Raw genomic sequence first — 27,876 nt, 5'->3', positions numbered from 1 at the left:
CGGGATGAGTCCCTCCATTAAATATACTACAAACGCCGAAGGTCACAAGTGGTAACTAAACCATAAGGACGAAGCCAAAAAGCAAAAAAAAACGTTTTCAACCGCGCACCGGCCAGATGTTGTTATCAATCGCGCTTTACGTGATTCACTTTGACAACCCATGGCTTATCGAAAAAAAAAAGGTTCCTATCATATTGCCAGCGGCCACTTTTCATTCAACCGACTATAGTATATTAAATGAGACAGAAACGAAATTTGTCGTAGGTACCTGTCGGTCGATGATCTTTTCTGTCTTCATAGTGTAAACACGTTGAAGTGAACGGCATGCGATCGATTCATAATATATTATAGTGTCGCGCGTGAGGCGCCCTTCGATGTAATGCAGACGAAACGTCGCGCGCCCTGTGAATAGATACGCGGCGGGAATTTTCTCTGCGTCATCGTACGCGCTGTATCTCTTTTGTCGGGCGGGAGATAACTCTTAGGCTGCCACTGCCTCTGCCTGACGTTCTGTCCGAGAACGGCTTTCACGGCGTCGTCGGTGCTTGGTCGTAGGCCGTAACGCGGGCTCAGCCGGCTCGGGTGCGATAATTGCGCCGCCGTGAAAGCGAGCGCTCGTCGAAACTGGCTTGCGTGATGGTCGCCGTCCACTGCAGTGGTGGACACTGGACCGTGTCGGGACTTGTAGTTCGCGGGCCGTGTTGATGATAAAACCATGACAGGAGTTCAGTAAACCAATAGAAACAGCTGAACTTTTATGTTGTATGTTTAATTTTGAAAACAAGATTATAGGCTTAAGAGGTCACAGATCATAAAATGCGATCAAGGCCCCTTCTGCCCTGCCGCCCACAATATGTTAGTTATCATCTATTATGTTATGCATTTTTGCCTGGAACATTAAAATGTATTAGTTAATAGTTCTTGTTTGTTTTTTTTTAACTTCTATTTTTAACACACGCAATCTATAAATAAATATTACAATAAGTGTCATTGTTCTTATCAAAAAAAAAAAATAAGATAATTATCATAAGTACATTTTAGTCATAGATAATATATATTATTATATTATATATAACACAGAATAGATAAATATATATATTATATATTATCTATGATTTTAGTTCATACCACAATTAACCTAACCTAACGATAATATTCTTAAATAGTGGTTATAGAAAATAGCATGGAATAATAAAACATAACAATATTGAAATTATTATAAAATTTCAAAATAATATTCCAGTGTATACATTTTAAAACAAAAGTCAGAATCAGATTCCTTTATTAATTTAAAGAAGACGTGATAGCCCGCACGTGTTGTTAGCAACAAGCTTCGTCTTGTCCACGGACTAAGATATACATATATATCTTAGTCCGTGGTCTTGCCAAATTTTACGCTTAGCAGATAACGTTTAGCTCCATTAGTTTAAAAATTTATGTAAATTCGCCTCTTATAAAATTTGGTAACTCCAGTTATTATATTATGATTTGAGAACGGTATAATACATGTATGAGCTCGTGTCAGGATACGTAATGATAACAAGTATGGTAATAGTTAATGGAAGTTTATTATTACAAGAACAGCAAATATTAATAGTTGGGTTACTAACAAATACGGTTATAAAAAAAAAAAATAGTAACGTGAACAATAACTTTAAAACCTACCTAGACTGTCTACGAGACATTTATCATGTACGACTGTACGAGAGTCTCCGCAGTCGCTCCAGCCTCCGGGTCCAGTCCTACTGTCCTAGGGCGCAGGGTGACAACCTCGACAACTAACAATGCCACAGTGTTGGCGCTAACAAATTCAAAGGTAAGAGTTTTATTTAGACGACCTCGTGAGGTTTTCGCTATGTTTTGATTTTGATGCGACCACGGGCTAAGATAGACTCAAGGTTAGGTTAGGTTAGGTTAAAAATAATAAATAAAAAATAAAAAATAACCTAACCTTGGATAGACTATGTGGATGCGACCTATAAATATTTTAAGATCTACAAAATATTCACGATTTTAATCTATTCATTCTATTCTATGATAGTACTATCTTAACACGGCAATATAAAAGATTAAATAATACCATATTATTACAATATTCCAATATTACAATATTCCCTCGAAAGTGGAACTGGAAACAAATCTATTGTTGGCTTGTTCAATTTAAAAGAATTTGGACACCAGCCTGCTGATTAACCGTGCGAGCGAGTTTTTGACCATTCCGCCGTCCTGTTATCAATTTATCATTGTGTTTGTGTATTTACTATTTGTGTTTATTGTGTTGTTTCCTTTTCTTTTTTTTTTCCACTTCCCATTTCCCAGTCGTGAACTGTTAAGAGTCAAGACAGTAGACACTCAATATGCCGCACGCATTCGCTTGAGGACACGTGCTTTATTCATTTGGAAATTTGTTATTTGGATATCGGGATAAGATAATTGCTTGTTGGTTCTCATTTTCTCAATGGAAACTGGTTTTAAGGAAGTTTTATGATTCTTGGCGTCGATTAAAATCCAAGTTCTTCCAATCCATCAACATGGAAACCCTTTATCCCAATGACGATGAAATACAGTTCCGCAAACATCATTTTGGAGGTAAACGCATCATTGTCTAAAACGATATTATATAACAATAATATCTTAATGTTATATCTTATAGGTATCTACCATAAGCGTGCGCACGGGGGAGGCAGGGGAGGCGGTTGCCTCCCCTGCGAGATTTTCCTCTACACCAAAATATTATATTATATCTACCAATTGGTGAAAATCGGGTGGGGGGATTGGAGTCTGGACCTCCTTAGCTAAAGTATTGCCTCCCCTGCCAAGAATACCTACGCACGCTTATGGTATCTACAACAACAGTCTACCTAAGACGAAATAACTTATATTTTTCTAGTTCTATAATAGACAAATGTATTGCATTTGTGATATTATTATTTTTAAATCGTTGATTTAGTAAATTTAATTAATTTACTAAATCAAAATTTGAGTATGCTATTTTAATATTTTAATATTTCTTTATATTTTAATAGTAAAGTTAGGTTTAGTAGTTATTTATTTATCTAAAATGTTACCAACTTATAGGCAGGTATGTACCCATATAAAATGTTTTCGTCAATAACTAATTGCTTACTTTTGAATTGAGAAAAATTACCTGTTTTCAAAAATATAAAACGTACCAACCTTTGTCTTATTATATGTTAATGTTTTTAGTTGGATCATCAAATAATAATTATAGGAGATACATTTACTTTGATGGTAGTTATTCATTAAGAATTCAATTACTAATAAGTTTTAAATGTTCTAAAATTAGATTAGCAGGTATCTAAATTAAAATTTGTTTGAATATTATATTGTATTTCTAAACCAAGGAAGATTTTAATGATATTAAGTAGTTGACATTTAAATGTTATTTGATAGTTTTAATGGGTACCTTCTTCAATTCTCTTAGCATAGATACCTACTGCATCCCTATGAAATTTACGAAAATTATGTACTAAATTAATGTAAATAAAGTTTGCAGTCAACAAGATTGTTCATGCGCAAATACATGTGTGTTCCAAGTGATTTTTTTATAAACTTATTATTCTGAGTAGAGCATATAGATCTAGATGCAATATATCTAGATTTGATTTTATGAGGCATTTGTTTTGTAGAAATTTAAAAAAATATCTATATTATTTAATCTTTTAGATACTTGTTTAAAAATGTCCGTCCATCAAAATCTCATGGATAATAATGATAAGTGTTCCTAAGAGTTTTTTTAACACCTTGGTTCTATAAATTTGAACATTTTAATTGGATATGAAAAAAATTATAAACTTTTATTCTGTTTCTTGTATTTTGTAACTCTTATAGTAATTAAAGTATGCATCAAAATATTAATATTCAAGTTTTAATTGACAATTTCCATTTATCTATTAATTTTTATAAAATTATAAACTCAATTAGAATTTATAAATAATTTAACATTTACAGTATTACTTATCTATTTAAATGTTAATTGCTTTATAGATATTATAATGTATTGTATTAATCCTAATGAAAATACCTAATTCTAAATAATATTCAACAGGCTTGAGGATGTTTGTTGTATCGTCCGTTTGATACCTTTGATACAAATATTTCACTGATTAAATCAAAAATAATAATGTACCGAAAATAAATGTAGTCAATAACTAATGGCCCAGTAGCCGATGTTTATATGTTCAAAAACAAAAATAATATATACTGATTTAAATCAGTGATAAATTGTTTTTAATTTATAAGTTATTATATTTTACTATAATTTATTGTATTTTTCTAGTTGAAGACATTTTGAACAGTAAAGTTGAATGTGCAATTTGTAACAATGATCTTTTAAATGATATTATTTTGGAGAAAATAATAATGGTTCATCGAATTCATCTATTTCTATGTTGCCACGTAAGTTTTATATATAATAAGTTTTATATATAAGTTTTATAAATTTATAAACAACCATTATCCACAGATAATTATATGTGGAATCTTTTGAACTACTTAAAGCCTTAAAAATTGTTAGATTGTTGATGATAAACAATTTTTTGCTGACATTTGTTGATAGTGCAAAAATTTGCAATTTTTTATCAGTTTAAAATTAAATTTTGCTTTTCATAGCTATAAGTTTTTCTACTATAAACAAAAAAATTAACTGGAAAGTAACATTAAATTGGCACAATTTTGGTTACATTTTTGTAATTTAAAAAAATTATTTGTGGATACCTTAAAAGTTAATTTTTATGTTCTATGATGTATTTTTCGAATGCATTTTTTCAGAAAAAAGTTTAACCTACATTAATACTTATGCCTAGTAATAAAATAAATTACTTTCATAGTAATAATATCAAAATATACATAGTTAGTAATAATATCAAAATATACTTAGTTAGTAGTATGGGCTGACAGACTGTAATAGTTCAGAATCGTTTGTGTACTATGATTTTGTATTATTGATTTCAAATTTAATACATCTATTTCAGTGACTCACACGACATCTAATGTACAACTGCAGAGTGGCATATACTTGCCTACCTTTAACATATATATGTTAATGTTCAATTAGATACACCTATATTTACAGAGTGATTCTTTTAAGTGGGTACACTAATTATCTCAAAAAGTATTTACTTTTTTCAAAATATTTTTTTAAATGGTTTCAAGTTGTTAAAAAACCAACGTTTTTATTAAAAAATTATATTTTTAAATATTTTTTATCCCTATCATTTTTTAAGTTTTTTACTTTTTTGAATGACAACATAGAGTTTAAATTTTTCTTATCCAAAGCAGAATATTTTTCTGAATAGGTATTTTGATTCATAAAAATCGAATTTAGGGCTAGTAGTTTTTGAGTTATAAGTATTTTAAGTTTAGACAAGCGGAGTAGTGGACAAACATTTTGCGGGGTAACCCCGTACCACTCCACTCTGCTAATCTAAACTTTAAATACTTATAACTCAAAAACTACTAGCCCTAAATTCGATTTTTATGAATCAAAATATTCAGAAAAATATTCTGCTTTGTAATATGAAATTAAAACTAGTTGTCATTCAAAAACTTAAAAAATGATAAGGATAAAAAATATTTAAAAATATAATTTTTTAATAAAAACGTTGGTTTTTTAACAACTTGAAACCATGTAAAAAAATATTTTGAAAAAAGTAAATACTTTTCAAGATAATTAGTGTACCCACTTAAAAGAATCACCCTGTATACATTTTGTCTACCTGGACTATCTCTGACATGAATTAATCAAAATGATCTAATTCTACTGTATTTACATTTTTTTTTTTTTCAAATAATCATTGTTTGGTACCTACTATGTTTATTGTTTAGTATATTTCAAGAATTTTAGATTATTATAAAAATATCATTGTTATTTAAATTGTTTATTTGCCAATCCTTGATAAGTTCTGTTTAGATTTCTATCTACATCGTTTCATACTGCTATTAATTATTATATGATTTATTTGATATTTCTGAAATTTATACTTTAGAACAGCAGATTTCACTATACTGCCCACGCTAAAATTAAATTGTACATTCTAAAATCCAAAGTTCAAGAAACACATTTTTTCATTCATGAATTCCTACAATACTCTTTCTTAAGAAAATATCTTGTCTCAATTTATTACTATTATACATTTTTTTTTCTATTCTTAACTGAATTCAGTTAGCATTTGATCATTTTTGTGTTATTAATTATTATCTCGATTATTATCATTAAAAATGTAAGAATGAAGTACTATTATTGAATAGTTTCTTCGATCAAGGCAACCAAATCCTCTTATTTATCCCTCCATCTATTGTGCTTATTAAAAATATTTTATACAGATTGTACAAATCAAAATAAATATGAAAAAATCTAAGAGACTTTCAAAAATTATATTGGTCCTTTTTAAAATCATAGTGAGAACTGCTGCTTTAAAATAATAATGAACATTTAATTTTAATAACAGTAAATAAATATTCTTATCGAGTTTGTAAATACTTATGTTTGTACTTATATTTTATTTCTATAGAACTGTTACTACAAGTTATGTGAAGTCGATAATAATTGTATTTTATGCTCATCAAATAAAGATCAATCTATTTGTGTAAAGTGCAATCTCAATATTTGTAAGGTAATTAAAAAATTGTATTGTTAAGTTATCTAATTTAATTTAATTAAAATTGATCTTCAAAAAAAATATTTTTATAAAGTCAAGTCTCAATAACTCTTATTTCAAAAGGAATAAAATAAATTGTAGTTAAGCCGTAGGCACAATATTAATTAAAATGCTACAGTTGCTTTTGGAACACGTACAATCTCTATGATAGTTACTATCTAATTATTCATTTTCATATCATACATGCATGATAGGCCTTTCACAACACCCACTGGCGTCAAACTTTTTTTAAAGCACTGGGATAAGCCTTGTTTGAGAGTATCACCTACCCAAGATGCATAAAGGGGGGGACACCTCTTTCAAAAAGACTGTAGTTTAAGTTTTAAATTTTAAGGGTATAATATATCCTTAATACTATTAAGTATTTAGTTTTTACCCTATATTTTGTAACAAAAGTCACTCATAACCTACCACCTAAAAATGTTCTGGGGTATTTACCTCACTTGTCATATGTGCTCGGCACCATTGACGACAGCAATTTTCACTATTCTATCATTGTGTGTCCGTGGCTTTATGTATTTTTTGAGGTACATTTCTCAAATGTAACTTAAAACGACTTCATAAGACAAGAAAAAATATGAGATATTAAGGTTTTTAAATTATCAAGACTCTGTTGTAATTCAAAAAATAATTTTGTTAAAAATAATCTTATTTATAAATGTTTTTAGCGGTGTGTTGAAAACTATAAAATTGAAACACTTGGTAATGGTTTTTTAAGTAAATGCTTTGCTTGTGTACCACAAATGTTATGGAAACAAAGAGCTCAAGCTGCTAATGTGTTAAAAGTTTTTTTTTCTCAGTTGTAAGTAAATCTTAACGTGTAAATATTGTAATTATTTAATTCCAAAAAATCAAATTTAAATTTTTTTAATTACTGCTGTCTGCTACAAATCTGATACCTATTAGTTTTGATTTTTAAATGTATATGAAGTACTTCATTAATCTATAATCTATTAATTTGAGTTACTTGAAAATGTTTTTTTCAGATGTAAGCCAAATAGTTTATTAGTAAACGAATCAGAACATGAACAAGCTGTTAAACAATACTTAATAAAAGAAGCTAAAATTGGACAAAATTCTTTAGTAGATCATAGTATTAAAAATAACTTGTGTGTTGATTTCATTTTAAAACCATATAAGTCATTTATAATAAATGAAGTATCAGAATTTTCTTTTGATAATAGTATTCCACTTGATGATCATTTAAATAGATTGTCTAATATTTTTGGGAATATTTTAGAGAAAACCTGTTCTACTTTAACCAATTTTAAAAGCATATTTAATATAAGCTCACATTTAAGTCACCGTGTGTCTGATATAATGCAATCTTCATGCATTGATAAAGATGAACATAATGTGCTTACAAGTAATTCAAGAATAAATGAAAATTCACACGAAGTAATGAAAATCAATCCAAGCAATCTATTATTGAATAAGCCAAACATATGTACTACAAGAATTTTAAGATCACAAAATAAACACAAAACGGATGCTAATTATTTAAACTCAAAGATATCTATTTCTTCAAGCTTGGTATCAAAATCCAAAGTCATAGTTAAGAAATTAAATGTTACTAAAAAACAGTTCAACAAATCCAATGTGTCAAGTGTGATTAATAACATGCTCTCTAATGAAGCTAATATTGATTTAGTAAAAGATAAAATAGTTGATACTGAACATTTATTTAAATATAATGATAGTGATAATGGAATAGCAAATACAAGGAAATTGAGCAATGAAAATATATTAATGATTAATAAGGTAAAATATCTATTCAATCTTTTAATAATTATGTATATTGGAATAATTTAACAATGGACTTATATTGATACACTGAAAAGTCATATTATTATGCAATATATACAGAATGTGTTACTCTAAAATGTTCCAATTATTAATATTATAAATATATTAACTTAAAAAATTAAACATGATTATAAACACACCTTGTTTCCTTCAAATTTTTTATGTTATTTATATTGTTTAGAAACAAAACCAGGCTAAAAATTCAACCAAAAATAAAAAAATACCCAATGAAGTATCTGATGGAAAAGAAAATGAAAGGTATAAGTTAATTTATTTTGGAAAAATACCAATAATACATAGAAGTTAACAGAATGATGTAATGTTGATTTGTTTATTTTAGTCTGATAAATGATGTTGAAAAGTGTTACAAAAAAAAAATTGAAGCTGATGAAATTACCACTAACAATACTGATATCAATCAAATTAAAAATACAAGTTTGAAAGTGTCTCCAAAAAAAGAAGTCCATCAGTTAAAAAAAATATGTGAACTTGTTAAAAAAAATGATGAGCTTGACTATGGTATTTATAAATTTAATTTGTAAAAAATAAAATAGTATTCATATTAAATTTATAATATGAAATAAATATTGTATAGGGCTATACATTTGTAGGAAAATTCATTCTTTTTAGCTTATTGTTAAACAACTTTCTAAACACAATATTTAAATTAGGGGCAAATGAACTAAATTTAGAATATTTGTTTGCATTATATTTATTGTTTTTTAATGTTTGTCTTATATATTTTTGTAAATGGTTAAAAATGATTAAAAGTATACATTTTTCCTAATACAGCTTGATAGATTTATATTCGTTATTATTTTTAATTTTTGATTCGGTTTCAAAATTTATGTATAGTGCATTTTAAATTGATTTGTTTTTAAATTTGAATTGAATATTTAAAGTTTTTTTTTTTTTTTTATTCACACCCATAATTATAACAATTTATGCAAATCTAATTATGTATATATATATAAATAATATCTTGACCCATAATAGGAGGGAACATTTTTAACATTTTTAATTGTTATTTAAGATGATCATGAGATTTAGGGTGCTAACCCCTGTGATATGCGCCAATATTTCTTAGGTTCCAGTTCTCTTATAACTAGTTATATGGCTAGCTTTTTTGATTGTATTGTATACAATTCTAATTTTAGTTTTTAATTTGTACTGTGTGTTAATTAAAAACTATTTTTTATATGTAGATTATATGAAAAATTCACTAGTTACTGATTCTAAAAAATGTGATATTGACTATTACTGTAATTTATCTGAAGAAACACAATTGGAAAAAAATAGTTTGGATACTATTCATGGGTCTAATCAATTAAAAAATGAAGAAATTGCTGTAAGTAAAAGTTGTATGAATAATAATTATTGACATTCTGCTAAGACAATTATTTTTAATAATATTGTTCTAAATAAAATCAAAATCAGATGTAATACTTTTGTTTTTTGGAAATGTTCACATATACTGAAATTGATATATTATGATATTAATCACTTTATTTTTAAATCATCATAAATCTCTTATTTTCCATTTGTAAGGGATATTATTCTTAGTAGATACAAAAAGATCATTTGAACTTAAATTAAAATACATGAACCTATTAAAGAAAACTCCTTAAATCACATCTCAGTAAATAAAAAACCAAAATTCATATTAGAAAAAAAAAATTTAAGTGATTGTGCTTGGTGAATTACTCTTTGTATAGTACTATAGTGTATGTACACAAAACACAATCCTGTAATTATTTTGTTCCATTATAGATCTTACAATTTGTTATACATAATATTTTAATTTTCAGTTCATTTAATAGTTCATTTTTCATTTTTCTAAAACATTTAAGTTGATTTTATTTATTTAAATTGTATTGTATTTTAAGGAAATGCCCGAATCGTCTGATGATCATATTAATAAAACCATTGTCACTTGTTCTGAACAATCATCTCCACTTGCTGTCCCATCAGTTAGTAATGATGATAATGATTCTATTCAAAAAAATACAGGAACAAAAAGGTAATTTAATTTAATGATATTATAATCAATAATATGATTATTTTATAATTGACTATACTTTTTTTTAAATTAACCTTGATTTGTTTTTGAATTAAATTGTTTGAAGTACCATATCATAATATTTACATTAATATCTTTTACTCAGCTTACCGGTCCATTAAGGACCATTGCTACCTTCAACAGGTCAGGAATCTCTCTCTATTGTAAGTCGACTCATATGTCACATTCCTGTCTATGCCGTCTATGGCTTTCAAATCCTTGGCAACTATATCGACCCACCGGGTCCTGAGTCTTTCTAGGGGTCTTTTTTTGTTCATTTTTCCACGAGTACTTTTTTTTATTAGTTGATCATCCGCTCTCCAAGAGTGCAATCGTTTCTAGTCTTTTATTCCTGATAAAGGCTAGAATGTTTGGTTTATTGTATAATTTCTGGATCTCTTCATTTTTTCTTCTGTCAAACGTATTTGTTTCTCTTTAATATTATTAACTTTCTCTCATCACCATATTATGTTAATGACCATGTCACTATTGGTAGCAAATAGCTATGATATAAGTGTATCTTTGATGTCCATGCTAGTAATTTTGATTTTAGTAGCTTAATTATTATATAGTTACACTTGTTCCACTCATGGTACTTTAATTTATCTCTTGGTATTCTTGTTAATGACGTTTACTCACAGATACTTGAAGTTGTCCACTGCATCGAATTTCCAATAGGTCTTTATGTTTAGATTGGTCTGTCTTTGACATCACCATGTACTTAGTTTTATTTTCATTTACATAATATGAGGCCATTGACATTAATATACCATCGTATCTTTGTACTTCCTAGTTAAAGTTAATATTTTTATGAAAATTATTATATTTGCTTTTAAAGATTTATTATAATGTTCATTATCATCAACGTGTTTATATTAATTAAAGAGTGTTAATAATATATAATATACCTATAGTTCAGCTATACACCACACTAATAAGATCTATAGTACTATACGGAGCACAATGTTGGACTGTAAGGAAAAGTGACGAGTCAAAACTGAGAGCTTTTGAAAAATATTAAGAAGGATATATGGACCATATCGTGACCTGCAAACAGGTGAATTGCGTAAAAGACACATTGAGGAGTTACATCACCTAAATAACAGACCGTATATAGTTAAGAAGATAAAAAGAAGAAGATTGGAATGGGGAGGTCATGTATGGAGGAAACCTGATGCTTTGACAAGACGGTTTTACAAGAGAATCTAAGAGGGAAAACACCACTAGGAAGATCCCGAATACGATGAGAGGATTGTATCAGGAAGGATGTAGCAGTTTTTCTGCCGAAGGAAGATTGGCATATATGCTGGCACAAAATCGTGAAGGATGGAGGCAGTTATGTTTGGATGTGTGGTCTAAAAGGCCATAAACAAAAAAAATATATATATATACCTATAACTTGTTTTTACTATTTTTAATTACTTCTTACAATATTTTAGTAATTAAAGAATTTTATTTTTAGAATGCTAACAAAGTCAAACTCATCTAATGATTTGGATGCGTCATTCAAAAATACTAAGAAACTTAAAATCAATAATCAAATGATTAAGCAAAGCTTATTTGATTTATCAACAAGCAACAGCAGCAGCAACAGTTCTGATGAAGATTCAACTTCTATAACAGTTAAACGTAGAAAAATGTAAGTTTTCATATTATTCAATTTATTTTAATTTAATCTTTAACAATATTATGTTTTATAGTAGACAACTGTCTAATGAGAGGTCTGATGAAGATTCTGATAATAACAAAGCACCTCATGATCATATTGTAAGTATATCTACGAATAAATTAAATAACTTGAATTGATTTGTAATTAAGGAATTATGCTCACTCCCTTGCTACCACTGTTTATTATTAAATTACATAATAGGATAATCATTAAAAATAAATATGAAACAAATTAATTTCACATACCTATCAAATATTCAGTTTTTTTTTTAGTAAACTTAAATCTTACACTTAAATTCTAAATAATCCTAGAACAAATTAAAGAATTTGAAGTTTGGAAGATTTTGACTTCCTAGCAATCAATTTATTTCACTACAGTTACAATTGGTTTTCAACCTAATACTTATAATATTATTTTTAATAATATATTGAAATGTGCATGATCTATAAGTTTTTTTGTTTTTTTTTAGAAATCAATGAAAGGACGAAAAAATATTCGTAGACTGATAACACAAAAAGAACTCAGTGAATCTACCCAAAATGCCTTAAAAGAAGAAGAATTAAGAAAGAAACGCATTCAAGAACGTCAACAACTAGTATGTATACTTATAGATTATATCTAAATATATTTAATATTTTATTTTGAATTTGATGTATTTGTTCAATCAAATAATTTAGTATAATGAAATTTGTGATTTACCAACACCCTTGGAAGGATCCTGTAAAAAGTTAGTACTGGATTTTGACGTTCAAACAAATGAGGAACTTGTTGTTGTTCATCCAGATCTTGTAAAGTTTCTCAAACCACATCAGGTTAGAATAGCACATTATAAGTAACAGATATGTTTGTTGTTTAACTTGATATTTAAAAAAAAAAATTAAATAGGTGAAGGGTATTTCATTTTTGTGGAATTCTGTATTTGAATCGTTATCAAGAATAAAAGAACATAAAGGAAATGGATCAATCTTAGCTCATTGTATGGGTCTTGGTAAAACGCTACAAGTATGTAGGCCTATATATTTTTTATTTTGTTCAATATATGTAGTCTCATAAATTATAATCAATTGGTTTCTAAATTTAATATAAAGTTTAGCCATAACAATGTCATGATAACTTAATCAAAATTACATTAATTGTATTTCAGAATTTTGTTTCTTATAAATTGTAATATTTTTTCTCTATACATACATATTAACAAGTTGGCTAAATTATTTTATTGATTTATCATATTCCATAAAACAAAATTAAACCATCAATTTATATGAATTTAACAGTCTATATTTAAGGACTATACTTTTTATAAAATATACTATTAAATATTAAAATTTTTTTCAGATAATAGCTTTGGTTCATACATTATTTAGGTACCCTGAAACTGGAATTAAAACTGTATTAATTATTACTCCCAATGCAACAATTGAAAATTGGTGTAAGGAATTTCATAAATGGTTACTTGGTATTGATGAAAAAAAAAATTTCTTTATACTTAACTTAACAGAGTAAGAACATTATTAAAATAGTATGACATTTGTTGTTAATTTGAAGTAATCTATACAACATAAATTTTAGATCGAAAACATATGAAAGTCGAAAAAATATTATAGATGAATGGCGTAGAGAACACGGGGTTTTAATTACAAGCTATGAGTTATATAGATCCGTTGTTAATTACAAGTATATTGATAAGTTTCCTTCAATCTTAGAAGGACTCGTTGATCCGGGGCCAGATTTGATTATATGTGATGAAGGGCATGTATTAAAGAATCATGTTACAACAGTTTCAAAATCAGTTAATCGTATTAAAACACTTCGAAGAATTGTATTAACTGGAACACCATTACAAAATAATTTAAAAGAATGTATGTATATTGCATGTTAACTTTGCTTTTTAGTTCTTATAACTTCAAAAAATTGTTATTTCAAAATTCATTTAAAAATTGAAAATAAAGCCGTAATCATACAATATTTATAACAATTAATGTACATAACCACTGGCCAATAATTGTGATGATCGTCATTACTGTAAAAAGTATTTAAATGCTTCAAGCTTCATCTATACAAATTATAAAACAAAAATATAATTTGTTCGCCGTATATTTTATTTATCCTGGGTTCATATATACCTTAAAATTGTTTTTAGTTATCATTCTTAAGTTGATTTTTTTTTTATGTTTTTATATAGATCATTGTATGGTTGATTTCATTCGACCAAATTTATTAGGATCAATAAAAGATTTTACTAACCGTTTTATTAATCCAATAACTAACGGGCAATACTCTGATTCAACTCCACTAGATGTAGAACTGATGAAGGGAAGATCACATGTTTTGCATAAAATGCTTGAAGGCTTTGTACAGGTATTCTTTATTGTTATGTTACTCTACAATTAAAAAAAAAAAATGATAAAAAATAATAAAGTCTTTTATTGTCTTAAATATCTAAAATGTATGATTATTTTGAATATGACAATAATAGTATTTGCCTTAGTGATATAATACAACAATACTTAGTGAGTTATTAATTTACAATGGTGTTGGAAATTACAAAAGTTTATAATAATTAGACTTATTATTTATGGTTGTTTGTTTTTTTTTTGTTGATTTATTTTTTAGAGATTTGATTATAGCGTTCTTACACCTTTTCTACCACCTAAACACGAATATGTAATTTATTTGAAGTTGTCTGATAAGCAAATAGAATTATATCAGAAATATTTAGATATTTACAGACAACCAGATTTATTTACAAATTACAATATGTTACAAATAGTTTGGACCCATCCTAAACTTTTAGCAGTATATGCTGACCGAACAGAATCAAAAAGAGAAGTAAAATTTAATTTAAATATGTTATTAGTTATTTTATAATAAAATATATTTTGTTTTTAGAAACAAAAACTTAAAGACATTAGTTACATTGAATCTTTTTCAAATTCTGTCGAGGGAGTTGAAAGTAAGTTAAAATTATATTTGTGATATTGTTTATTCTTAAGGAATAGCTATTTTATACTATTTATTAATATTATCTTAATTAAAATACATGTATGTTTTTGTTGTGTGGCCAGTGGTGTCTTAAATGCTATTATATGAGGTGACTGACTCATGCATAAGTAGGGATGAGTATCCCAATAGTTTAATTGTCCAGGGCTTAATAATTAATAAGTCACATCATACGACTAAAATGTGTAAAAAGTAAAACATAAAGTGTGAAAAATATGGTGGGCGGGTACTTATTTAAGCTAGTTGCTTCATAGGAAAAAAAAGTTCATATTGCCATTCTGTATGGCATATGCATAAAGCAATAATTCTAGGGTTGCCTAATTTCATCAAACAAAACCGGGACAGACAAAAAAAATAGTAAATACATTTAGAAATAAATATCATTAAATTATATAAGCCATTGAGTATGTATTAAAAAAATGACACAATAGGTTATAGTGTTATAACTTATACACTTTACTGTAACAAATTAACAATGTAAACTATTTTTTTTAAATTTGTTGTTTAATAATATTTAACAATATTAAATTCGTCACAAAAATTACATTTTCTTTTTGGGGCCATAATAACAAATAAAATAATAAAAACAAACAATTTAGGCTACGACCTATGTAGTATGTTCTACTGATATAAAAGTCATTAGTCTGCCTCTGTATCACCCGTATGGATATGGACGTTTGATTATCGATCGAATATAAAAATAAAACGTAAACTGCACAGTGCTCACGACTCGTTTGTTGTTTACCGATATTATTTTATATTTAGTTTATGGATTTATCAATTAATTGTTATCTCTAACAATAACATTTTGACTCTCGATTTCAATTATTATACGAAAAAAAAATTGTCAAAATTAAACACTAAACATTTTTTCCTAAAACCGGGACATATAGGCGTCCCGAAAACATTTTTCGGGACACCGGGACACAAAGTCGAAAACCAGTGACAGTCCCAGTTTTCCGGGACGTATGGCAACCCTAAATAAATTTATTTTAATTATGTAGATAAGCACATACCAGTCTCAATTCTTAATTCATCAATCACTAAAAAACCAAATACATACCTTAAGTGGTGGAAACCATATGTATCAAAATCTGATTTGGAATCTGTGTACCCATATTCAAAATTTATAATGATGTTTTCAATACTTCAAGAATGTGAAAACATTGGTGATAAAGTGTATGTATTACTTTTATACTTATCTTTTAGTTTGAATTATTCTATTAAGTTAAATTTAAATACTAGAAATTGGATAAGGGATCCTTTTTTACTTATTAAGAAGACGTTACACGGACATTTATTATCTCTGTCATAAAAGTATGATGTTACATAGAAAATTGTTTGCTCAACAGATCGTGTTTAGCTCCATTAGGTTTAAGACCCCTTATATAATTTAAAGGTTAAATTATTATCCTGGGCATCTATTAGGTATTTTATTATATTTTAATTTTAAAGCAAGTTATGAGTATTTTAAAATTAATGTATAATAAAAAAACCTTTTTTTTCCGTTCAAAAACCGGGAACGGGTGGGAAATGTTTAGCACAATACTGCCGCCCGATAATAAAAAAACCTATGAGATGTCCTAAATCAGGGTTTGGCAAACCTGTGACCTGAGTGTAAAATTTATAATTTGTATTAAAATCAGGAAGTAAAATAAGTTGAATAGGAAGCTGCAGATTTAAACGCTCATTGTAATCATTGTAAATACCTTGTTAAATTTGTTGATATGATAATGATTATACATTTTTATTTGAAATTAAGTAAAATATATTCAAATTTTGGCTTGTGAAAATGTTGAGTTATACATAGTTATGAACCTTGCATTAAAAAGGTTGCCAATCTGTGCCCTAGATCTTGCCTTAAAATTGTATAAGAGGTCAATTCAAATAGTTGACCTAACAGAGCTAAACATGATCTACTGAACGTACAATTTGGTATGGTTACTTGTAATACGGATATGACCAATAAATTTGCGTATTGTCCTCCAAATAAAAAAAACATGCTTTTTATAAATTGTCATGTTGGAAAAGAAAATTGATTATTATTTTGTTTAGGAACTTATAAATTATATTTTTTTTATAGGTTATTGTTCAGTCAATCATTATTTACTCTTGATCTCATCCAAGATTTTTTGGAAAATGCTGAAGATAAAGCTAATGAAAGAGGGGGTCCTTATGGTAAATCTTGGGTTCAGGGTGAAGATTTTTATAGAATTGATGGATCAGTAAATTTAAAAGAGAGAGAAGATTATTGTGAAAAATTTAATGATGTCAATAATTCAAGGTATTATTTTTTAGTTTTATTTTTATTATGACTAATTTATTGTTAACTTAATTGTGAAATAATTTATTTTCAGAATGCGTCTTTTATTATTGTCAACAAAAGCTTTTAATTTAGGTATTAATCTGGTTGGTGCTAATAGAGTTATTATTTTTGATATGACATGGAATCCATCCTTAAATGTTCAAAGTATATTTCGTGTGTATAGATTTGGACAGACTAAACCATGTTATGTTTATAGATTCATTTCTGAGGTAAATAAAATAAAATCTGATAAAGACCATAATCTTAGTTAAGTTTATTTTATGTATACAGGGTGATTTTTTTATCGAAGAACACTCATTATTTAAAAAAGTATGAGTGTATGAGTATGAGTGTTCTTCTATAAAATAATCACCCTGTATATGTTTTAAATTACTTTGAATAGTTTTCTTCGGTTTCAATATTTTAACTGTTATGATTTATGAATCTTAGTTTAAATATTTTAGTATTTGTCTTTACCTGTTATAGTAATAATATAATATTTTCATACCAGAAATTGTTATGCCCCCTTCCACCATAGTTTTAAAATTCAATTTGTGTTAATTTTTTGTTTTAATTCATTTTAAATGATTAATTTTTGTTAAATCTTAATATATTTTATGTACAAAATATTTTTTTTATTCAAATATATTGAATATATTATCCAATTAATATATCTGTGTTGTAAGGGTACAATGGAGCAAAAAATATATGAACGTCAAATATCAAAGTTATCAATGGCTTTCCGTGTAGTTGATGAACATCAAATTGATCGTCATTTTAATGCTAAATGTCAGGATGAACTTTACGAATTTGAACCAAATACGATGAAACCTAAATCAACATTAAATCTACCTAAGGTACCATTTTTAAATTAATTTTTTAAAAAGGTTTTTATTCTATTTTATATTGAATTGTGAAAGGATCGATTGATGGCTGAATTAATATTAAGGCATGAAGACCTTGTTATGAACATACTAGAACATGACTCATTGCTACAAAATAACGAAGCTGAAGAGTTAGATGAGAATGAAAGAAATGCGGCATGGGAAAATTATAAAAAAGAAAATGATTCCGCTAACAATTCTATTAAACAATTAAAATTACTTATGTCTTATGAATCCGAAAATGACTAGAAATTAAGGTATATACATCAACATTAAAATGAAATCTATACTCTGTTCCAAAATAGATGACATTGTCTTCCTGCACAATGAATAACAAATATAGATTTACTATTGATTAAGTTTTTAAGTATATGGGTTCTCAATACTCAATCACCTGAAACTTGATATGTATAATAATAATTTTTCTAGATCAACTCAATGAGGATTAGTAACTAATTTTAATACTCTACATTTGATTTGGATACCAAATTTTTCTTTTTAAGGAGCATTAAACTCAAAAATATATTTTTTTAATTTTGAAATAATTTTATTTCCTAAGAAATTGTTTAATATTTTTACTCGCAATATCAATGAATTATGTAGAATAGAAAAAAAGACTAGTGATGTCATTGAGTTCAGCACACCGTAATTGTCTTATCTTAAACCCCATCTAGACCAAAAAAAAATTGTCATTGACAATGTCAGAAACATAATATGTTTCAGACAATTTTTTCTTGGTCTGAATCAGGTTTCATACAGGTAAAAGTTGCTTGCTTCACACAATAATTTACTCCTGACTTAAAGGTAATTTTGGAATTTTCGTCATAGATATGTGATCCAAAATGTGTTTACACATTTATATGTAAATCTAAGATCCAAAATAAAAATAAAATTTGGTGGTAAATCATTTTGTAAATTGAGCAATTTTTAACCATGTAAATTAGTGAATTATATTTAACACAGTCCAATGATATCATCCCGTTATTCAATGTACCCTAAAATCTTCTTAGATATTTTTTTACATTGTATTTTGACCTAATTGTTTTTAATAGTTGTGATTACAATAATTTAAAGAAAATATTTTTTTGTGTGGTATGCTCATTTATAAATATATGGTTTTCTTTTTTACTAGTTTTCCTCAAGCCTCTCTGTAACACACAGCCCGCTGATATATTTAATAAAGTGAAGGATGCACAAAATTTTTAACAATTAAGTATTATCTAAACTATGGTGTAGATATATAGTATAGTTATTTTATTATACTTCAAACTAACTTATTATACATATTAATTTAAACTATTTTCTTTACAAATCAGACTGTTATTATAAATACTAATATTTAATCTATAATTCTTGAAAATAAAATAACCTAACATAAAATTTGTATGTATGAGATAATTATTTTTACTTAATTTTTTATTTATTTTGAAATATTTGTCATATTGTATTTTTATGATCAATGGATCAATAATTTTTACAAGGAAAGTACCTTAAAATGATGTGAATTATATGTTATATAATACTGACTTTTTTTTTTTTAACGAAAGGTCCTAAGAATATTATCTTGCATTTTTTTAAATTGTAGTATTATATTGATTTTTTGAAAATGTAAAATACATTTTTTTACGAGTACATTATACCTGTAGTACTGTCTCCATTTTACAAACGAACAACATATCAGGTTTGCATTCAGCTGAACCAATTTTGTGTTGTTAGCATTAATTATAATGTGAATTGAATTTGTATGAAACTGAAAGAGAATAATATTATTCATGCTGTATGTCACTATGTTTATTTTTTATATTTTTATTAGGTAAAGTGTGAAAATATTGCTATTTAAACTTATTTAAGAATACAAATTTATAAAGTACCATAAAAAAAAGTACACACTAACACAGATAATGTTCTAGCCTAAGTTTGATAGTAAGTGTTAGTTGACTCCATTGGTAAAACATTATGTTTTTATATAATTTATTATCTAGTGGCTCATTTTAAAATAATAACTCAAATCTGTAACACTATAAAAAAAAACCTTTGAACAGCTAAAAATATAAATGACCATTATTTAGGAACATAGATTAAAAAGTCAGAGCAAGCACTAAATTTATTTCATACATCAATTATTGTCACATGAATGATGAGTATGATATTTCAGTTTCTTTTATGAGTCTATAAGGAAATCGCTACTATCAAAACCAAGAGATAAATCAAATTTAAAACAATATTTTATTGAATTTCAATTAAATCTTATATTGAAGAATTTTTATATAACAACAGGTAATAATAAATAAACACCATAATTATTATACATATGAATATATATGCATCAAATGAACTAAATCTACACATAGTGTTATGCACAGTATAAAAGAAGATTTACTGTGTATATTTATTTGCCGCATAACGTTTTAATAATTTAAATGTACCACTGCAACTTATCTGAGCCATAATTTTAAACGTAAGGCATCCACACCGTTCAAATAGTAGCAAAATAAGCGTTTATCTCGAACAAAGCCTAAGTTTTCATACAATTGTAATGCTGGCTTATTGGTGATTTCTGTTTCAAGCACAACCTGTAATTCATACAATAATGTAATTCATTAAATATTTATGTTTTGTTTGTTTTTTAAATCAAATCAAATATTCATAAAGATTATAAAAACATCTAATATTACTCTTGACATATAATAAATAATTGACTATATTAATGTAGAACAAAATGCATTAGGTAAATATGGGTTAGGTACCAGTTTTAGATAAATCCACAGTTTAAGTTCAAACCTGTCAGATTAGAAAATAAGAAACACTTGGATTATTTCAGCACTTCATTTTGATTACTTAAGCATTAAACTACTTAGCTAAATCAAATTTACATTAATTATATTACAGTTTAAGAGGACTTTGTGTTTCTGACTTAATATTGCACAACAGAAAAATCAGATTTATTCGTATTTTTAATTTTAAAGAACTTGAGACCTATTATAAATGTTTTAGCTTGTAATAGGTCAATCACTCTGAATTCCAATATTAAGAAATATAACAGAGTTGTAAAATGAATTTCTCTAAACATAAAATATTCATGTTTACTGGTAAAGCAGAGATAGTAAGTATTATGTAAACTTAAACATTTCAAATCAATGATTATGATATTAAGTCAATAATACTTAAATAGGTAATAGGTAGTTATTACATTTAGAAAAACACTTAGAATTATATAAAATAACTACTATAACTAATAAAATTTAGCTATTTAGAATAATTTATTTACAAAGTAAGGTTTGTGTAAGAATAATATGGTTCCATTGGTGAAAAATTGAAAACATTAATGTAAATAGAGGATGCTAGAAAAAAAGGATTTCAGAGTATGAGTTGTTATAATAGATAAGTACCATGATAAAAATAACTTAATCTTTAACTTAAAACATTAATTTTTTCGTATTATTGTCAGATTAAAACTTTTTTTCTAATGATATATTATAATGATAATCAATGGTTTTTTATTTCAACAAACCAATTAGTAAAGCAGAAAGAAATCTGAGAACAGATTTAAATTTACTTGTGATCAACTTCCTATTATTTATCTCTGAATCCTAAAAAAAATATATGAAAAATGTTTATTAATTCAATTTATGGAAAAATGTAGTAAAGTCAATCTTAAGTAAACTTAACGGAAAGTTTTAATCTGTTTTTAGAATTCTTAATACCTTCCTCGATCAATCAGTTGAAATGAAAACACATCTAATGAGTTTGTCAAAAACATAGAAATCACGCCTTCAAACTTTTTAAGTTCATTACAAAGAAAATTGGACACTGTCAGAAGTTATTTAACTTATAAGGAAAAGTGAGCCAAGAACAAAAATATTTCAACAGTTCCTCATATTATGTAGATATTGAACTTTTTAAATTAAAAGTTATCTGTACCTATTATAATTAGAATTACAACCAAATAACTTGTATTAATTTGTATCATACAATTATTTATAGATGAGAAACACAAATTAAATAGTTTAAGCATTTGAACTTGTATGATTAAATTAATGGATATAGAATTATAAAACAAAATCATTACCTCATCAGCTCCATCATTCACCATAGCTTCAATAGCATTCAATACTAAGTTGGAACCTAAAATATAGATACTTGTTATTCAAAAATCTTAAACGCTAATTTAGTTAGGTTGTTTGACGTAAGGTAAAATACCGATATGCTGTTTTCGATAATTTTCATCCACTGCCAACATTGCAATATAACCTCTTTTAACTTTTCTGTGTGCGTCTAACTTACATACAATTGCTCCGACGCTTTTGTCTACGTCTACAGCCTAGAACATAATACAATAACGGACAAAACATTTTACAAGAATGTTTAATGCGCTGCGCATAATCAGACGTTATGCAGTTATGTAATGAACATTGAATACCACAAAATATTAAGTAAAACTCACAAGAAAACACAGTTTAGGCCAATTGTGTATGAAATAACGGTAAGTGTAAATTGAATATGGTTCAGATAGGTCTTTTTGTATTAACCGCATAATATCTTTCATTTGTTGCTCGTTTTTATAGCAAACATATTTGACACCGTTAATTTGTTGTAAACCTTCGGCAAGGTGGCTATTATTTACATCACTAGACGAACACGACGGCTTACATTGACTAGACGACGATGAGGAAGTCGACGACGATATAGAATTCAAACAGGGCAAATCGTTTTGCGCTACATCGCCGCTATAGACGTTATTTTCGGATATCGATAGAAGATTCACATCCGAAATAAGGTCGGTGTTAGTGTAAACGATTGGTTCGTTTACACGGTTGACGACGTCTGACAGAACGACAGTCTTATTGTCATCGTCTTTTGTGTCTAGCTCGTGGGATTGAAGTTGTACGTCTGCCATTTAGGTTACCGTTTAATCCCGGCATTAATGGTTATTATAACATATTACTCTTCGATCCGAAACGTAATGCATGTCGAAATAATATCAAATTTAGATTTTACTGATTTTAGACTCATAGTTCACAATGTTCACATTCATAGGACAACGAATTTATACACCACGACCACGAACTACGATAGTACGATATAATATTATTATTATTACTATTATCATCAATGGATTGCTATTGATTGTGAGTGTTAACACGTTTTCATGGAAGAAACGAGTCAAGTGGAGCTAAAATAGACGAAATATAACTTTAATAGTTTCCTCCATCGGCCAATATATTTTTTTTTATTGTTTTGTGAATATGGTATTGTAAAAAAAAAAACGACATAAATGTTTAATTCAGTTAAACTTCCAAAAAATCTTTAAAAATCTCTTTTTTTTTAAAACTTGTGTATTTCAACGCGAGCTTAGTACTACTAGTGCTATTAGAATTCGTCGGTCGTAAATTCCCAAAGTTTTAGATTGGAATTGGACTTGGACACATATATAGAATTGTATTTCATCATTATAAGTCGGTACTTATATGTTATATGGGTACCTCATAAAGACGTAAGTTGCTTATTATTTTATAATACGTTAGTAATAGTAATATAATGAATAAGAAGTTATTAAAAATGTTATTTATTTCGGTGGGATGTATTTAAATATTTAATATCTATATATCTGCTATTCTTGTCATATTTTATGCTATATTGATATAATGATATAATAGATAACTATTTTTAATCATAATTATCAAATTTGTCTCCACAATATAAATAATATATTAATTTAATTTTTAAACGATTTTTAATTGGCTCTCCCATTTAGAAATCATCACTGTTGTACATAATGTAAATAACATAAGTAATATTATATAATATAGCTAAAATTGCGATTCACGATCGATTATTAATTAAAAGGCAATACGCGTCTAATATGACCGAACACTGAGTTTAAATTAAAAATTAGTTTTATGGAAAACGTATAGGTACCATATACTTAGAAGGTAGGTACTTTACTATGAAAAACCAGGAAAGTTACTCTGCTGTAGGCTGCAGTACTACACGGGCGGATAGGCCATTTTTGGCCTACCGGAAAATTTTAAAAAGGGGCCCAAGAATTTAATAATATATGATATTAAAGGGCCCCATTACCGAAATACGAAGGGGGGGGGGGGCACCGGGAAATGTCCGGTTGTCCGGTAGGCCTATCCGCCCATGTGCAGTAGAATAGGTTTCTATTAGTGATGCATATAGTTATATCATTATGTATTTTTAGTAGGTATTATAGGTTTGAGTAGGTCACTGAAATGCACGTGTTAAATTATTGTTTTTTTGTTTTAACGTGTATATAATTAAGGAAGCTGAAAACGATGGCAAAGTCAGAAATTGGTGCGACGTGATCAATTGTGCGACTAGTGATAGAACAATATCACACAATCCCCTCCCACCCGTATTTATGCCACTGCTCCACTATTTCTATAAGGATATTCCTTGTAATTTTTTATATTAGATAAGTATACTTTTATAGATGGTTACAATACTAACTAATTTACATTTACAAACAACAGAAACATATTTTCAAAACAATTTGACTACGTATATACAGGGTGTCTCAGAAAGATCAAAAAAAAAATTATGCTAATCAAATGTATGACAAAAATAATTGTCAATATTATATAATATAAGTAAATAATTTAAGAAATATACTCATATTAGCAAATTCTCAAAAATCATATTTTTTTAAAAGTTACCGTTAACTTATTACGTTCCAAATAAAAATTTAACGAAAAAAATATTGAATTTAAAAAAAAAATTAAAAAAATTAACTCCTTAACTTAAATAAATCTTTTTACCATAAAAATTTTTCTTATAATCAGATTCACAAATAGGCTATTTTGAATTTATCCAAAAAAAATGTTTATCAATTTTTAAGTTTTTTTTTATTTTCAGTATTGAAAAAAAAAATAATATCAAAAATGTAACGTAAGGGTCTATGAATTAAATAGAAAAAAAAATTTTAAAATATTGAATACAACAAAAGTTCTTCCACGTGTCAAATCATCGTTATATATAGACACTCATCTGTATGAGTTGTGGACTGCCGTCTGCCATATAAAATATATCGAAAGTTTGTCAGCCCCCTCCCCATTAAATACGTCTCTGCACATTGAGTAAGGTTCGTAAGGCACATTGATCACTTAATTTACCTATGACATACCTATGTCAAAGTAGATTTTTAGATGGTAAACCCACCGTAAAGATACTGCATCCTCCAGAATATACGTTTAAACGTAAAAAATTACTATTACGTCATATTATTACATTACTTATTTGTATTAGATGCTTTGATTGACATCTGGAAATTAAATAATTATAAAAATGGAACAATAATGTGGGTCCCTTGATGTACAGTAATGTTTTAGTAATACTAAGTTAGTATATTTTAAACACTTCGACACCACTAGCTGCAGAATCTAAGCTGTATAGATATTAAAATATTTTAACCCCTAGGTTAGGTTAGCTTTCACTAAACGATATTATATACATTTTATTATTTTTATTTTTATTTATTGACTCGTTGATTAAGCACCTATGAGTGTATGACGTACATAAATCGTATTACCTATAGGTTAGGTATACACCGTACACGGAGTACAAACACTAAACACGTGTCCCTGACTTACATTAGATATAGGTACTCCTTTCAATTTTCATTGTAGTTAACCCACTACAATTATTTAAACTCCCTCTATATGTTCGATTAACCACTGCAATATTATATAGCCATATATGTACCTAGATACTTACACTCTCTCGTGCGTGTAGGTATACTATATACATATAGGACATAGGTAGGTACTAATACAGTTGTACATATCATAATATTATTACAATATCTTTTTGCGTGAGTTTCTGACAGTCTGACCTCCATCGGCCCCATCAGGTCTAGTTAGATTTGACGTTATAGTATAATATATATTGGCATTGGAATTTGGAAACTCATGATTTTCAGAACCTATGTTTAATTTTTAATATACGATAACTAAAAATCCGAGAAACAAATCGGACTTATTAACATATTATATCTATAAAAGTAAATTATAATATTATATTATTAATTGTTATTTAGTACCTAACTGAATCACCGAATCATCTTCTTATAAAATTTTGTACGATAATAATTGTATAATGTGTCTTTATTTTTATAATAATTCAAATTTGTATGAAATTAGAATAATGATGCTAGTTATTTTATTGTGATTTAAAAACATAACTCACAGGGACTTAAAAATGTAATCTAAAATTTTTACTATGTGCAACGAGTGCTAATGATGTTATTTTCAAAATATTAATAGGTGTTAATTTTAAGCTAATACAGTAGTTTACCTATAGACCCAGTGGCGTATTTTGGTTGATTTCTCGGGGAGTGTCAACATTTATTGAACCTCAAAAACAAAATGTTTAGTATTATTTACTAATGTAAAAAGACATTGAATTAATTTTTTAACAAATTAATATGTTAGGAATTGACAAGAAGTTTTACATTTGATACAAATAGTATACTATAAAATAAATGACAACACTAATGTACAATATATTAGGACTTTTTTTTAAATGTCGGGAGTGTCAAGACATGGAGGACACCCCCCCCCCCCCAAAAAAAAAAAATACGCCACTGTATAGACCTATACGATGAATTGTCTTACCGCAAGGTGGTATAATTGTCTCAAAAGTTAATAACAATACTTAATAATAGTTGGTAAATGTTGGTAATATAATAATTAATTATTAATCATTGAATATTTGAATTCAAATTTAACACATCCATTAGTGACCTACTGTAGCTTACCTTTTTTTAAATTTTCAAAATTTCATGTGGGGTTATATTTTCCGGAATTTTTATCTCAGGGTTATTTTTTCTCAGTGCTGTTCGGGGGGGATCTCAATCCACTCATTTCTACTATGAAGCCTCCATAAAAAAATAAACCAAAAAATTCATACTATTTTATATGACGTAATATTGGAACGACTTAATTGCTTTACCTATATTTATATTATATATTTATATGCGTACAATTTTTGGATTTTATTTTTTTTTTGGAGTCTACATAGGTCAGTGTTTCCCAATAACTGGTGTTCGATGTGCCGCTAAATATCATGAATATTAATAAACGATTAGGTACGCATAATTTCGATTTGATAAGTGAAAATATTTTTAACGATACTCTTTATCTAACATAAGTGATGCACTGTGCTTGTCAACCTTTCGAATACTTGAGAAACTTATAACGAAACCCATCCCAAATTCCCAATAGTCTCACTAGAACTAGATTTGTATACCTAACATAAACATTACTTAATCTTAATTGTACCTAATGGTCCTAATGTCTCTGTTTTTCTATATCGATAAATTTCAAGTTTTCGATAAATTAAAATATGATTTCATATGAGTTTTCCTAACCTAAACAAACACACCATTTTAAATTATTTGCTAGTAATTTATTACTGATATTGTACAAATATTTTGGTATTACTATGATGAA

At 27.3% G+C, this 27,876-nt stretch overlaps 2 protein-coding genes across 2 annotated transcripts; one reads left to right on the top strand and one right to left on the bottom strand.

Annotated features, from left to right (window-relative positions):
• The first annotated feature begins 2,234 nt into the window (after window positions 1–2,234).
• LOC107173740 (uncharacterized) lies at window positions 2,235–19,930 on the top strand. The gene is made up of 25 exons (XM_015524397.2): window positions 2,235–2,589; window positions 4,301–4,419; window positions 6,534–6,635; window positions 7,349–7,482; window positions 7,667–8,441; window positions 8,668–8,744; window positions 8,827–9,005; window positions 9,692–9,834; window positions 10,373–10,506; window positions 12,008–12,184; window positions 12,246–12,312; window positions 12,684–12,809; window positions 12,892–13,026; window positions 13,100–13,216; window positions 13,550–13,713; window positions 13,784–14,073; window positions 14,397–14,572; window positions 14,828–15,043; window positions 15,104–15,167; window positions 16,219–16,393; window positions 17,298–17,498; window positions 17,572–17,749; window positions 18,206–18,376; window positions 18,440–18,660; window positions 19,536–19,930. The coding sequence occupies exons 1-24, from the start codon at window positions 2,532–2,534 to the stop codon at window positions 18,650–18,652; spliced, it is 4,191 nt and encodes a 1,396-aa protein (XP_015379883.2). The 5' UTR covers window positions 2,235–2,531; the 3' UTR covers window positions 18,653–18,660; window positions 19,536–19,930.
• Window positions 19,931–20,610: 680 nt separating this feature from the next.
• On the bottom strand, window positions 20,611–23,484 carry LOC107173756 (uncharacterized). Its single transcript, XM_015524421.2, has 4 exons — window positions 22,848–23,484; window positions 22,604–22,724; window positions 22,473–22,528; window positions 20,611–20,976 (listed from the first exon to the last, which is right to left on the bottom strand). The coding sequence occupies exons 1-4, from the start codon at window positions 23,298–23,300 to the stop codon at window positions 20,839–20,841; spliced, it is 768 nt and encodes a 255-aa protein (XP_015379907.2). The 5' UTR covers window positions 23,301–23,484; the 3' UTR covers window positions 20,611–20,838.
• Window positions 23,485–27,876: the final 4,392 nt, after the last annotated feature.

This window comes from Diuraphis noxia, unplaced genomic scaffold (genome assembly GCF_037042655.1).
Source record: "Diuraphis noxia isolate RWA-SAM2 unplaced genomic scaffold, SU_Dnox_SAM2 contig0003, whole genome shotgun sequence".
In the NCBI taxonomy this organism is placed as follows: domain Eukaryota; kingdom Metazoa; phylum Arthropoda; class Insecta; order Hemiptera; family Aphididae; genus Diuraphis; species Diuraphis noxia.
The sequence above is the reverse complement of the archived record's forward strand: the minus strand, read 5'-3'. Positions and strand labels throughout refer to the sequence as shown.